The sequence below is a fragment of the Heteronotia binoei genome, chromosome 15 (assembly GCF_032191835.1).
Source record: "Heteronotia binoei isolate CCM8104 ecotype False Entrance Well chromosome 15, APGP_CSIRO_Hbin_v1, whole genome shotgun sequence".
NCBI classification, from domain to species: domain Eukaryota; kingdom Metazoa; phylum Chordata; class Lepidosauria; order Squamata; family Gekkonidae; genus Heteronotia; species Heteronotia binoei.
In genome coordinates, this window is record NC_083237.1 from 56,839,220 (window position 1) to 56,854,796 (window position 15,577).

Genomic DNA, 15,577 nt, shown 5'->3' on the forward strand with positions numbered 1-15,577 from the left:
GTCAGGTTAAGTGTTGATCCTGTACCAAAGGCATCAGAAGCACCCATTTGTCGGTGTTCTAAAGTTATTTTCAGATTGGTAGCCCTGCACATTATGTGGGATAGTGAAAGGCTATCATTCGCATATTGGATCAATACTTGCTGTCTGCCCCCTACTTTAGACGCATTCTCTCTTCTTCGGCTCGGTTGTGGGCTTTTGCAGTTATTGTTCATATCATGGGACTTTGACCAGGTGGACGGAGTAAGGAGAACCACATCTCTTTTTAGGCAATGGCATACACTGGTCCTTTTTTCTACAGGATTTTGGCTGGGGGTGTGTTACTACGGTTGTTCTAATATTGCTGAAGACTCTGCAGTGATTTTGCAAGGGAGATTTTTGAATAGGCCCTGCCCTGGTAGAATTTGCCCTTGTGGCTTTAACAGGATTGATACATCCCTTCATGCTCTGCTGGAATGCAGATTTTTTTGAGGTTACTATACCCAGCCAGTCGTCTCCTCATACTCTGGAAACCCTGGCTCTTTTGCTCAGTGATAAGGCTCCTAATATCACTCTAGCAATTGCAAAATTTGTCTCAGTCTTTTTAGCCCTTTCATTAAAAAAAAAAAAAAGTGGATTTTGCTGCTCAAGATTTGTGAATCAATGAGCTTCTAAGGGTACAAAAGGAAAGGAAGGAAAAGGTCTGTGCTGAAGACTCTGTTGGTGTTAACAGTGGGCAGTTAATTAATGCAGTGTTTTCACATGTTCTTATATGTAATGATTTGTTGTTTGGGGCTATTTAGGTGTGTGTTTGTGAGCCATCTTGAGCCTTTTGAGGGAAAGGGAGGAGAAAAATACTTCAATCACTAAATGTACAGCATTCAGCTTAGCAGACTAATCCTATTTGTGAAGCATTTAGTATCAGCATGCTTCTGAAAATTAATTAGACTTTCCCTTTTGGCAAAAGTTAAAGGCATGCCTGCACTACAAACGTAAGCCAGTAGTCCGGGTTGCCTCCCAACTTAATCCTTGGAAATATGAATCTCTAGGATTTCTCAGCATCCACAGAAATCTGCAATTAATAAAGATTTTTTTTTCCTGGTTGAACAGGTTTAAAACAGGCTTGTTTGTATTGGGGATATGATTTCATCACCATATTTCTTAAGAACTTCTATTTTTATGTTCATAACTCGAAATCTGTATTTTCCCTTCCCCAAGTATGGTAACATTTATACATTTGTTGTGACATATTACTTACAAGTATATATGTTCATTTAATCTTATAATTCTTTTTTCTGTCTTCCAGCGGAAACTGGAAGCTGAGCTCCTGCAAATAGAGGAACGTCACCAGGAAAAGAAAAGGAAGTTCTTGGAAAGTACAGAATCCTTTAACAATGAACTAAAAAGGGTATGGTTCTACAAAGTATTTTCTGTATGTAGCATGGAATCTCTTTTTATTTCATTCTATGTGTGTGGATACATGCGTGGTGTGATACGTCGCTCTCTAGAACTGACAGTAGAGAGTGCTGGAACCTTAGCATATTTTAACAATCTCTAGACTAGGGGTGGCCAAACTTTCTTCTTAAGAGCCACATAGAATAAATGTCAGACGTTGGAAGGAAGAAAGGGGAGGGAGAGGTTAAAGAAAGTAACTTTAACCTTAAATGCATTGTCCAAGCTGCCAGTTGGGTTGGCTTGGAAAAGTGATTTAAAGATGCAAGTGCCTTCTCCAAGTCAGCTGATGGGGTGGTGGGGGCTTCAAGAGCCACACAATACATGTGAAAGAGCCACATGTGGCTCCCGAGCTGCAGTTTGGCCATCCCTGCTCCAGTCCATTGAGAGGTTTTCTCTGGCAGTATTATTTTACTTTAAAGGCAGCCTTTATTGGCATAACCGGCGGAGGGGGGAGAGAGAGAGAAATACAGGCTAAGTTAGCCATAAACAGCACTGCAGATAAGATTAGAATTTCAGTAGCCAATCCATAAACAAAAGAACCTCCTCAGTAAAGCTCCTCCACTAGCATGTCACAGCCTGGGAAGCTCCCACAAGATAATGACTCAGCCCTCCCCCACCTGCCTGAGTAGATATAAATTACCTGCCAACCATCACTTTGACCCAGAGAGAACTCCAGTTTTCTGAGTTATACTTCTGAGGATGCTAGTCACAGTTGTTGGTGAAACATCAGGTCTCACAATGCCAAGACCATGGCCGTCAGCCTAGAAAATCTGCAGCAACTTTTTGTGTTTTGTTAGAAACTAGGGACCTGAAACTTTCAGTTTGAAAAGCAGGTTCTTGCTATACAAAATGGAAGTCATTCACACACACTGAATGATACACTTTCAGTCCACTTCCGCGACCTTTTGCAAGTGGATTTTGCCCTTTCACACATTAAAAACCAGTTGCGAAGTGCATTAGAACTGGACTGAAAGTGCACTATTCGGTGAAGGTGAAAGTGCCAGTAGCCTCTCTGCAGCCAGCCTCTTTAATAGCATGACAATGCTCTGCAGCCAGCCTCTTTAATAGCATGACAATTTTCGAAGTGCTTCTTATACATTATCTTAACAATCTATAATATGAGATTGCTTACAAAGTGGATCACTGGTAATGCCTGCAGGCTACTCAGAGTGCTGGGCTACCATGACTTTGGTCTGGAGAGGTGGGGTCAGGTTCACCTGGTGACTTCAGGGCAGAGGAGCAATGGGAGCCCTAGCCCAGGATGACAGCCCAATCTGGTGAGAGCGTTGAATTGATAAATGACAGGGCTTCTCTCTTCTCACCCTTAGCTGTGCAGCTTGAAGGTAGAGGTGGACATGGAAAAAATAGCTGCAGAAATAGCTCAAGCAGAGGAGCAGGCCCGCAAGCGGCAGGAGGAACGGGAGAAAGAGGCAGCGGAGCAAGCCGAACGCAATCAGAACAGTGCCAGCACTGAGGAGGAGCAAGCAGCAAGCAAGGCCGAGGAGAAGAAGGAAGAGGGAAATACTCCCATGGAGACAGGTGACCTTTTTGTAGCAAGTTGAGGTGCAGACTTAAGATGAATTTCAAAAACTGAAATGTATGAAGAAGAGTTTAAAGCCTACATTAATTGGAGATAACTGTGAATTCCTTCTCTCCCAGTTCCTCCCTCCTTTGGGAAGGGACTGTGGCTCAACGGTAGAGCATCTGCGTAACATGCAGGGGGTCCCAGGTTCAATCCCCAGCATCTTCAGCTAATATGATCAAGTAGTAGGGTGATGTGAAAGACCTCCATGTGAAGCCTTGCAGAGTTGCTGCCAGTCTGAATAGACAATACTAACCTTGATAGACCAAGGTCTGTTTCACTGTGAGGCACCTTCATGAGTTCTTGCACAATTGTCCATTCTGCCTCTAAGCCCTAGGGAAAGAGTGGGGAATAGGGAAAAGCAAGTGGCAACACAGTAAAGAAGAGCAGAAAAAAAAACAAAAAACTGTACAAGAAATAAATATTTTCCAAAACTTTGTATAGACCCTGTGTCAATTTCTTAAATACTTAAAGATACCATGTGACACAGTAAAAAACAGTTTCTTTCATGGGAGAAGGTTCTACTACAGAGAAGATGCAGTCCTTATGCACATGAAGTCTGTGACGACTGGTTGGGTATAGTAATCCCTCATAACCTCAAACACTCGGTGTGGAAACCAACAATCCTCTTGCCTCCAAAGGAAAAATGAACTTCTGAAATAGAAGTGTTCCTTACGTCTCAGTCGACTTCAGACCATGTTTTGCATTAGAATGCTTTTTCAAGAGCCTTACTGTTCTGTAATATTCACAATTCGATGTCAAGCAAAAAAATCTTATTGCATTTCCATCAAGCACAGTGCCTAATGGAAATGCAATAAGATTTGTTTGCTTGATGTCAAATTGCAAATATTACAGAACAGTAAGGCTCTTGAAAAAGCATTCTAATGCAAAACATGGTCTGAAGTTGACTGACACGTAAGGAACGCTTCTATTCCAGAAAGTCATTTTTCCTTTGGAGCCAAGAGGATTGTTGGTTTCCACACAGAGTGTTTGGAAAAGTGCAAAGACTTGTTGTAAATGTGGACTTTATGTGCATAAGGACTGTATCTTCTCTGTAGTGGAACCTTCTCCCACGAAAGAAACTGTTTTTTACTGTGTTACATGGTATCTTTAAGTATCTAAGAAACCGACACAGAGTCTATAAAAATTTTTGGAATATATTTATTTCTTGTACACAGTTTTTTGTTTTTTTCTGCTAGGGAAAGAGTGGGCAGCAACAAACACAGATGTTTAGCGCATGGATATCTCATTCACAGAAATAAAATTTCTTTCCAACAGAGGAGCCTCCTCCAGAGGAAGCGATCGAGACCCAACAGAACGGGGAAGGGACATCCACTCCGGAAGACAAGGAAAGTGGCCAAGAAGGAGTGGAAAGCATGGCGGAGGAAGGAACCAGCGATAGCAACACTGGGTCAGAGAGCAACAGTGCCATGGTGGAGGAGCCCCCCACTGACCCCATCGCCCCAGAAGACAGTGAAAAGAAAGAATGAGCCCAGAACCCAGTGTTGTTGTTTATCTCTCTTTGTAAAGCGATTGGCAAGGTGCTCTTTTGAGGGGGGGGGGGTAGTGTTTTGGGTTTTTGTATGTTGCTCACCACCTCCCAGATATTAGGCATTCTCAGTGCTCAGCCCACAGGTTCAGATTTCCAAGGGCAAGCAATAACCAAAGGCATGGGGAGGGGAGGGAAATCCAGGGTCTAATCCATTTGTGAACACAAGAAGAGCTCCGAGGAAACACTTTTGCATTTGTGTCTGTTTTTTTATGTTTGTGCCCGGGGAAGTGTTTTGGAGAACTGAAAAGGTATCTCAGTTTCTCATACTACCCTCCCGAGCAGTTTAGAATCTGATTGGTTGTTGAAGAGTGAATTTCCAGCTAATTCGTTCTCCCATTTTCTGCATCTCTTTTTAAAAGGATGTGTGTTTCCATGCTGTAGATCTAATATTCCAAACTGTAGTCCCCCATAAGGCATAACTGAAAATTTGGTTGTCTACAAATTACCTTTTCCATCATGCAGAATTGTTGTTCTGCATTTTTAAAAAAAATTCTACTAGAAACAAAAAATTCTTAGTCTGCGAAGACTGTTGAAAAATCCTCTAAGTTGTGTTTATCTTCTCTACTTCCTGCTTCCCTCAAGTATCTTTTTAAAAAAGAGTTCCTTGATTTTAGAAAGTTTTTTTTTTTAATGAAAACGTATTAATGCCATGGTCATATGATTTATTTTTCAGGAGAGCACCATGCAAAGATAAGATTACAAATCATAACAACAGATACTTTGCTCTTAACATTCCCTCCTTCGGTGTAAAAAAAAGAGACAGTTGTACTGTTAGGATACATAAAAATGCTTGCATTCTGATGCCAAACCTTGGCAGTGTAAATTTCAAATCTCTACCAAAGGTTAATGTAGCCATGGAGGACAGACCTTCTCAGCGTAGCCTCCATTTTCCTTTTCACAGCTGTCTGTCAGACAAAGAAACAGAAGGGCATGCCGTTTGTTATCACAAGAGATGTGACTCTTCAGGGCAATCTTTCCGCGAATACGAGTATATGATGAGATATCGTTATGTCCTGGGGCTGTTTTGGAACACTGTGGGATCTTTCTCTTGATGGTTTTTTTCTTTTCCCCCTTCTGGTGCTCTTTGATCCTTTTGTCAAGAATGATCTGATACATAGGTGTGGTGAAAAAGACCAAAATCAGTTACTTGAAGCACCTTCTCTTACCCTTCTGAGCTGTGCCACACTCTGAAAGCTCTGTGGAAGCAGTTTGCATTAAATAATGAATTTGAGTTGAAATGAACTTTTCAGATGCCTTGCCACATCCCAAAGTCATTTTTTTTTCCTTTTTAAAAACAACCTGTCTGAAAATTCCAGTCAGGGGCACGTTAGACAGATGTCTCCCTAAAGGAGGTTTTTTTTTATTGTAACTTGAAGTGAAGGCAAAACACAGGGCTTGTGAATGCCTCCTGTTCCATCTTGGTATATGGTTTTGTGTTATTGATTTGTTTTTTTTAAAGAACACTTCGTTCTGTTTTTAAATAGTTTTGACATAATAAACTAGAATGTGTTTTAAGAAAAACAGTCGCAGTGGTCTGTACTTGCCTCCAGAACGTACTTGCCTCCAGAACGTGCTGCTTTCCCACAAAGAAAGTGGTGCTGTATACTTTTCTGTGAAGATACAACTTTGTGTGTGTGTGTGTTCCTTTCCATTAACAAAAACTTACTGTTCCAGACATAGTTCTAGATTACTTCTCTGGCTCAGCTAGTTGTCACAATGTATAGATGTACTTACCAGTCTGTGCTAGAAGGTGCAACTCCATCTGGTTGGGGTACAGATGTGCACCAGAATTAAGGTTCTGAGCCAAAACTGCCTACTGGATCTTGGGAATATTTCCATGGCATGAAAAAAACCCAAACTGTTCTTTCAGTGATTGTTTTGATAATTCTTATAATGTCCACCTAAACCATTAGATTTCCTTCTCTCAGCTGCATTGGCCCTCGCTGACCTGAAGTGGTCAAAACTGATGGACTTGTTAGCATCATAATGACATGTGGTTCACTAAGTGCATCTTGATTGGCTAGATCAAGGCATGTGATTGCTCCAGGAAGAAGGAAGCTGCAACAAGAAGAAAACAGCAGATCCTGCAACAGCAAAATATTTTCAGAGTGTTGGGATTTTTCAAGATATAGTTCTACTCTTAAAAATCAGAATGTCCTACTGAAAGGTGAAAGACTTATATGTTCTAAAGAGAAACCAGAGGAGAGGACTCCAAACTATGCAATTAAGGCCCACTTTGTGGAAATAAAGTCAACTCGGGGGGGTTTTCCCCTTGAAGAAAAAAAACCTTGAAATGTCCTGCCGCTCATTAAGTACATCTAGATATGCACCCAAAGAAAGTGTCATTTGTGTTCTATTGGTTGCATGTGTATACAAGCTTCAGGAGAAAAAAAAATGTTAAGTAAAAGCTTTGGGTGGCTGGGAAGATTACTGAACTTTTTAAAACGTCCAGTGGCATCTTAAAGGCTAATAACATTTATTTCAGATTCAGGTAGGTAGACATGTTGGTTTGAAGCTATAGAACAAAGTTTGAGCCCAGAGGCACCTTTAAGACCACACAAAAGCTTATACCCCAAAATAAAACTTTTGTTGGTCTTAGATTCCACTGGACTCAAACTTTGTTCCAACAGTTGTTTAAATAAGATTTTGTGAGTCACTGTACACTTTCTCAAAACATGGGAAGATGGCTCAAGAAATCTGAAGTATGGGGAAAACAGGCTGCTGACATTCCACAAGTTGTTCATAACCTGTGGACAGTCCTATGGTTCTGTGTGGTGCTTGATCTGCAGTATCTCAGGAACATTAGCTGGGGAGCTGTTGCTGTTAACTCCTTTCCCTCTTAGGTAGAAAGCTCTGCTGCTTTGCCTTGCCCCAGAGACTGGTAGAGAGCCACACAGTTCTCTCGGAGAACAAAAGCCCAAGTTATTTTTCTTCTCTTCCCCTCCTTGTGCTAGCTGCTCTGGGTTCCAGTAACGCAGGCCTGGTGTCCTGAATTCAGCTTGTATCATTTATCTGCTCTTTGGAAGTAACTATACTATCCCAAGCAACTGTGCCAAAAATACTAAACACTTAATTCAAAATAGAAAAATATCACATTGCTTATGAGTGCATAAGTGTTGGAAAGTCCCATAAAGAGTATGTCAATTTCACTGGGTGATTCTGAAGAAATTTTCAATCTTCAAAGGGTTATAGCCTCTCCCAAATCATTTGTAGCATGGAGTCCATCCACAGGTATCGGCTTCAAAGGGAAATTCACCTTACCTGTGGATGGACTCCATGGTACAAATGATTTTGGAGAGACTATAACCCTTTGAAGATTGAAAATTTCTTTGGAGTCACCCAGTGAAATTGACATACTCTTTATGGGACTTTCTATTTTTAATTATCTTGGGAACTGTTGTAAAAAAATTTGGATGCTTATGCCCTCATAAACAATGTGATATTTTTCTATTTCGAATTAAGTGTTTAGTATTTTTGGCACAGTTGCTTGAGCTAGTATTCTCTACTGTGCCGCCACTGTTTCTCTCTGTTCTTTGGAAGTAGCTGGCATCTACCAGTTGAAAGCCTCAAATTTCAGCTGAAGGGGACTTGGAAACAGCTGGGTGTTTCTCTTCAATATGCTTCTGATGTTCCTTAAGGCTTATTCCCCCTTTTAAGATCTTCTAAACCAGCTCCAAGGTCTTGCGTATCTGCTCTTGGGTGTGGAGAAAATGATTTTTTTTTTTATAACCACCTGCGGTAACTTTCAGAACTTGTGTGTTCTTATGTTGAAATCCCAGAAAGACTTGGCTCTTAGAAACAGCTTAAATCCTTTCTGTCAAGATTTCATTAACCTTTCCCCTGCCCCAGAGGCATTGATGGCCTCATTCCAATGTGCACTAATCAAGTCTTTCCTTAGTAGATGATCATTTTTTCTTAAAAAAATAAATCAGGTATTAGGGACCCAATGGAATCTTCTGGGGTACATCCAGATTCATAAAAAAGTGGCAAGATAGGAGGCATTGCGAACAAATGATAAAATTGCCGGTAATATAGATGACTTGTTTGTGTTCCAGCACACAGCTCATGTTGGCATCCACCCAGCTTTGTCATGAAAGCTGAAACCAGTTATGTTAAATTGAGCAAGATCAAAGCCTCGATGCGTGTGGGAAAGTCTGAAGGATTGTGTGCTTAAATGTGTGATGCAAATCAGATACAGGACAGCCAGAAAAAAAAAAATTAAGTCAGCGGTTGCATACTCCGTTATGAATCTCGCCCTTGCTCCTCCGACAGAGACGCTGCAGGGTATGTGAATTGCGACAGACTTTTTTCAAGGCTAAGCCTGTTTTGGTTGTCATTACGGCAAAGGATCCAGGGATTTCAGATGGATCTATCCCCTGCAGCTGAATGCAGTGACAAAATGTTGAGGTGGTAGAAAGGACTTTCCACGTCAGACCAGGAGAAAGAATCCCATTTTTGAACGCTGCCTCAAGAAGCGATGAGGAAACCTTCCATACAAGTAGAAGACTAGCACATTAGAAGACAAGGTCCGGCTCTTTACTTGCTGTGCTGGTAGGAAGGCTTTGTCATAGGAGAACTTTTTTTTTTTTAATGGTTCTTCACCACTGGGCGTCCAAAGTGGTTTAGTCTTGTCCATTCTGCCTCTGCATGCTACTTTTCATATAGAAACGAGGTTCTGATATTTGAGAATTGTGACACAAGTCATCAAGCAAAAAAGCTTGAGGGAATTGAATTGTAGGTTGCTGCTGCTCTGCATATAATTTATCTGCTTGCACCTTTAGTGTCTGTGGAGTTTGGAAAGGAGGTGCTGCTGAGATACCGAGGCAAGACAGGGTATGCAGAGATTAACAGTGAATGGGACAAGAAGGTTTTTATACCCTGCTTTTCTCAAGGAGTCTCAGAGTGAACATAAGAGATCAGGTTGGATCAGGCCAATGGCCCATCCAGTCCAGACACTCTGTGTCACACAGTGGCAAAAAAACCCAGGCGCCATCAGGAGGTCGACTAGTGGGGCCAGCACACTAGAAGCCCACACACTGTGGCCCACCCAAGCACTAAGAATACAGAGCATCACTGCCCCAGAGAGTTCCAACAATACACTGTGGCTAATAGCCACTGATGGACCTCTGCTCTATATGTTTATCCAATACCCTCTTGAAGCTGTCTATGCTTGCAGCCGCCACCACCTGTGACAGTGAATTCCATGCATTAATCACCCTTTTATCCATTCTAACCCGACTGCTCAGCAATTTCATTGAATGTCCACGAGTGGTTTACAATTGCCTTGCCTTCCTCTCCCCACAACAGTCATCATGGGAGGTATAGCGGGGTTGAGAGCTCTGAGAGAACTGTGACTGGCCCAAGGTCATGCAACTGGCTGCATGTGGAAGAGTGGGGAACCAAACCCAGTCTGGCATTCTTCACCACCACACCACACTGGCTCTAATATCCTTGTTTCTTTAAGAGTGTAAGAAGAGCCCAGCTGGATTAGATCCATGGTTAGTCTAATCCAGCATCCTGTTTCCCACATCGGCCAACCAGATGACCCAGAGTAGGAGTACAGATTATCCCCTCTGCTGGCTCTCACAACTATCTTCCAGACATATGGCAAATATAAAGACTTTCATGGCCAATAACTACTGTTGGAGCTAGAATTATCTACTCCCTTTTAGAACCATCTAAACTAGTAGAGATTGCTGCCCAACATGGCAATGAGTTCTACAAGTGATTACATGTTGCATGAAGTAGTGCTTCCTTTAAAAAGGTAAAGGTAGTCCCCTGTGCAAGCACCAGTTCCTTCCGATTCTGGGGTGACGTCGCATCATGACATTTTCACGGCAGACTTTTTATGGGGTGGTTTGCCATGGCCTTCCCCAGTCACCTACACTTTACCCCCAAGAAGCTGGGTACTTATTTTACCGACCTCGGAAGGATGGAAGGCTGAGTCAACCTTGAACCGGCTACCTGAACCCAGCTTCCACCGGGATTGAACGCAGGTCATTGTGAGCAGAGCTTGGACTGCAGTACTGCAGCTTTACCACTCTGTGCCATGGAGCTCCCAGTAGCCTGCCCAGAATCTACTGTTGTTTATGTAATTGGATATCCCCAATTTCTATCAGTTTGGGGGTGTTTCTCTACACTGTGCCTCATGGTGTGTAGTGGTTAGGAGCAGGGAACTCATATCTGGAGAACCAGGTTTGATTCCTCACTCCACATGAAGAGTCAGTCGCAATTATCTCTGAATTCTCTCAGCCCCACCTGCCTCACAAGGCATCTGTTGTGGGGAGAAGGAAGGGCGATTGTAAGTGTTCTGAGAATCATTAAGGTTAAAGTGGGGTATAAAAACCTTTTCTTCTACATTTTGTAAGCCTCTGTTGTATTCATTTTGAGTCATTTTTTTTCTTTTCCAAACTGAAAAGTGCTGGACTCCTGAGTCTTTTCTCATTGCTTCCGATACCAATCTGATTTATTTCAACCTGAGAGGCTCAAAGCTGGTGAAACAGTGGCTTTCAATGAGCCAATACTGCCAGCTGTGGGGATATGTAGCTTCTCAGGCTGCCCAGAACTCTTCATCGAGCCAAATTAGATGGTTGCAAAACTTCAAGGTAGAAGGGAGAGCAAAGTTCGTTGTTACAAATATGATTACCAAACTCAAAGTGGGACACCAATCAGGCTCCAGAGGTAAGTTCCCCTAGAGCAGGGGTGGCCAATGGTAGCTCTCCAGATGTTTTTTTTGCCTACAACTCCCATCCGCCCCAGCCATTGGCCATGCTGGCTGGGGCGGATGGGAGTTGTAGGCAAAAAACATCTGGAGAGCTACCGTTGGCCACCCCTGCCCTAGAGGAAATGGTAGCTTTGGTGTAGTGGTTAAGTGTGCGGACTCTTATCTGGGAGAACCGGGTTTGATTCCCCACTCCTCCACTTGCACCTGCTAGCATGGCCTTGGGTCAGCCATAGCTCTGGCAGAGGTTGTCCTTGAAAGGGCAGCTGCTGTGAGAGCCCTCTCCAGCCCCACCCACCTCACAGGGTGTCTGTTGTGGGGGAGGAAGGGAAAGGAGATTGTGAGCCGCTCTGAGACTCTTCGGAGTGGAGGGCGGGATATAAATCCAATATCATCTTCTTCTTTGGAATATGGATTCTATGGTATACCACAGAATCTAGCAGAAATGGAAGACCTAGAATGACTACAGTGGATGAGAGTTGTAGCACTTCTTTTTATCCTACGGTATACCATAGTAGGAGAAACTGTTACTTGTTATACATCCAAGTGGGCAGCCGTGTTGGTCTGAAGCAGCTGAACAAAGCAGGAGACAATTTGCACCTTTAAGACCAACCAAGTTCTATTCAGAACGTAAGCACACAAAAGCGTACGTTCTGAATAAAACTTGGTTAGTCTTAAAGGTGCAAATTGATTCCTGCTTTGTTCTATTACTTGTTATACCACTAAAAACCAGGGGCCAGATGAGGATTGAGAGAAGGATTGGGACAGCCATTGGCTGGAGTCTGTTTTTCTCTTTAATACTGAGGAAAACCTAGAGAGAATTTTGAACCTTTTTTTTTTCAGTTGATGCAAATACGACTGGACAGCTGCCATTTATACTAGTTCAAATATTTAGGATTAAAGGGTTAGTATGAGATACGGAATATATATCCGCACAGAAGACTGCAATCGATGTAAGATGGGAGGGAAAGGCATGAGGAAATGGTATGTGGGAAATATAAAATTTGAACTTCAGTGGGAGGTAGTAATCTCACAGGAAGGGAAGGGGTTGGAGGAGCTGATCTGTTATCTGGATGTGACATAACATGGTGTGACATCATATCTTCTTTGAGTTCTAGGGTTGCCAAGATTGACTCAGGAAATAGCTGAGGACTTTGGGGGTGGAGCCAGGAGCAAGGTTGTGACAAGCACGATTGAACTCCCAAGCAAGTTCTGGCCATCACATTTCAAGGGACCACTCTCCTTTTAAATCCCTTCATTGGACCCCTTCTTCCCTCTATTGACACCTTCTTTTGGGGCTCACAGAATTAGACCCCTTGGTCCAATCTTTTTGGAACAGGGGGGTGGGGGTGAGGAGAGGCACAAGATGCTGTGCTGAACATTTGGTGCCTCTGCCTTAAAAAAGAACAACCCTAAATACCCATAGATTGATGCTCCATTATACTCTATGGGGACCAGTCTGCATAGGATATAATGGAGTGCCCAGTGGATATGCAACCCCTTCCCCCACTTTCTGATAACCTTGAAGCAGGGGGAGGGCTTCCAAACCAGGGGACCCCCTGCCCCCAGCTAGGAATTGGCAACCTTGGCTCCCTCCCCAAACTCTGCCTCCCCAGGAAGGCCCCCCCAGCTAAATAGACATTGGATAAACATATGGAGTAGGGGTCCATCAGTGGCTATTGGCCACAGGATGTTGATGGAACTCTCTGTCTGGGGCAGTGATGCTCTGTATTCTTGGTGCTTGGGGGAAGGAAACAGTGGGAGGGCTTCTAGAGTTACTGGCCCCACTAGTGGACCGCCGGATGACACCTGGTTTTTTGGCCTCCGTTCCTGAGGACTGGAAGGTAGCAAATGTCACCCCCATCTTTAAAAAGGGTTCCAAAGGAGAGACGGGAAATTACAGGCCAGTCAGTCTGACTTCAATACCGGGAAAGTTGGTAGAAACCATTATCAAGGACAGAATGAGTAGGCACATTGATGAACACGGGTTATTGAGGAAGACTCAGGGTTCTGTAAGGGAAGATCTTGCCTCACTAACCTGTTACAGTTCTTTGAGGGGGTGAACAAACATGTGGACAAAGGAGACCCAATAGATGTTGTTTACCTTGACTTCCAGAAAGCTTTTGATAAAGTTCCTCATCAAAGGCTCCTTAGAAAGCTCGAGAGTCATGGAGTAAAAGGACAGGTCCTCTTGTGGATCAAAAACTGGCTAATAGGAAGCAGAGAGTGAGTATAAATGGGCAATCTTCACAGTGGAGGACAGTAAGTAGTGGGGTGCCACAGGGCTCAGTACTGGGTCCCATGCTCTTTAACTTGTTCATAAATGATTTGGAGTTGGGAGTGAGCAGTGAAGTGGCCAAGTTTGCAGATGACACTAAATTGTTCAGGGTGATGAGAACCAGAGAGGATTGTGAGGCACTCCAAAGGGATCTGTTGAGGCTGGGTGAGTGGGCGTCAACGTGGCAGATGAGGTTCAATGTGGCCAAGTGCAAAGTAATGCACATTGGGGCCAAGAATCCCAGCTACAAATACAAGTTGATGAGGTGTGAACTGGCAGAGACTGACCAAGAGAGAGATCTTGGGGTCGTGGTAGATAAATCACTGAAAATGTCAAGACAGTGTGCAATTGCAATAAAAAAGGCCAACACTATGCTGGGAATTATTAGGAAGGGAATTGATAATAAATCAGCCAGTATCATAATGCCCCTGTATAAATTGATGGTGCGGTCTCATTTCCCAAACAATTTGTGGTTCGTTGGTTCATTCAGTTCAGGAAGATGTAGGATGGTCCCTGAGTGGGCTAGAGATACCAAACATGCGGCAAACTCTTCAGTGGACTCTCTTCTACCAGTTCCCCAAGTTTGGTGTGAATTTGATTTTGGGGGGTGGGGCTGAGCTACAACCCCCCAAAGGAGGTGCCCCAGTAAACTGTTCTTCTAGTAGCTGGGAAAAGAAGGGGAAGCGGCCCTGTAGCTTCCGGTCAGTTTCACTCATAAGAAGCTTGGGAACTGACTAGACACTGCAGCTCCAGTCTCCTGGTCCCTGCATTTCTGTTCTGTTTCCACTGACTAGAAGCCACAGGAGAGCAGAGCAGTGGCATCTAGTCAATTTCAGTAGAAACTGACCAGAAGTGCAGGCTGCTGGAAGAGCAGAGCTGTTTTACTGGAAACTGACCAGAAATGCAGGGGCTGGGGAATCATGCTGGCGCCAGGCTGTCTGGAAAAATGAAGCAAACACCAATCACACAATATGCCAAGAAAAAAGGTCAGTTCATTTTGTGTTTGGGTGCGGTGGGATCAGACGAACCAGTTCAGAATGAACCACGAATCGGCCATTTTTAGCACAAATCATGATTTACGGTTCAGTTCATGCTCATTCCTACTCTAGATATCAAGATACCTTTCAATCACTAACTAGTTATGAAGGCAGAAAGGGAGGGGGGCTATCCAGCGTTGTGTAGAGCATGCTGCATATACAATTAAGAATGTAAATATTGCAAATTTTTCAACTTTCCCCGCTGTTCCCATTCTTCTCTATCTCCCCCACCCCTGCCACTCATGGCTTTAAAATGTCTAGAAATGTTATATTTCTAATTTTGCCTGCAGCGTATTTGTTGGTTGATGGCTGTCATCACCTTAATGGGCAGGGAAGAGCCTTCTGTGGCTCCTCAGAGGAATGCGACTTCTGATATTCAAGAACTGAAACCAGACTTTGAAAACAGGTTAAACCCAAGGCAAACAATTTAAATTCAGTAGTAAAGAAGAAAGACTTACGTCACTCTCCCTTTGTCTAATCGATGAGTGGGCAAAAGTATTGTGGTTTCAGACTTTTCTTTTTTTTTCAATCAGGTTTTGTTATCTGTTTCAACAGAACCAAAGAGATCAAACTGTAGTCATTTGGTCATTTTTAAAAAAAAAAATGAAATGTGCATGTGATTAGAGGTATTCTCCACCCAGCAGACTGGTATCTTGAAAACAGATTCTACTAAAGCATGGGGAATTTGTGAGTCCTAAAACAATCAGTGCTATCACAGAGGTACCCCTTTTTATGCCCTTTGATTTAGGATTCTACCATCAAATGCATTTGTACCCAGACAGAAAAATTAAGTTTCATGATACTTAGAAAGAAAGCACCAACATGATAGGATGTCCAACTGGTTTCAACAAAGGCCAGGGCCTTTTTGGTCCAGGCCCCTTCTTGGTGGAATGAGTTCCCCTTGGAGGGCTTGCACGGCATCCCTTTGAACGTCATCACTTCCCCCCACCATTTTACACTCATGGTGTTTGTATAG

At 43.2% G+C, this 15,577-nt stretch overlaps 1 protein-coding gene across 2 annotated transcripts in view; it reads left to right on the top strand.

Moving 5' to 3' along the window:
* SMARCE1 (SWI/SNF related, matrix associated, actin dependent regulator of chromatin, subfamily e, member 1) overlaps window positions 1-6,086 on the top strand; it is a 47,023-nt gene extending 40,937 nt beyond the window's left edge. For both annotated transcript variants that reach the window (XM_060255501.1, XM_060255502.1), the window contains exons 7-9: window positions 1,283-1,384; window positions 2,760-2,970; window positions 4,292-6,086. In XM_060255501.1, coding sequence (XP_060111484.1) covers window positions 1,283-1,384; window positions 2,760-2,970; window positions 4,292-4,503 — 525 coding nt within the window. In that variant the 3' untranslated portion in view covers window positions 4,504-6,086. The remainder of the gene's footprint in view (window positions 1-1,282; window positions 1,385-2,759; window positions 2,971-4,291) is intronic.
* The last annotated feature ends 9,491 nt before the right edge of the window (window positions 6,087-15,577 follow it).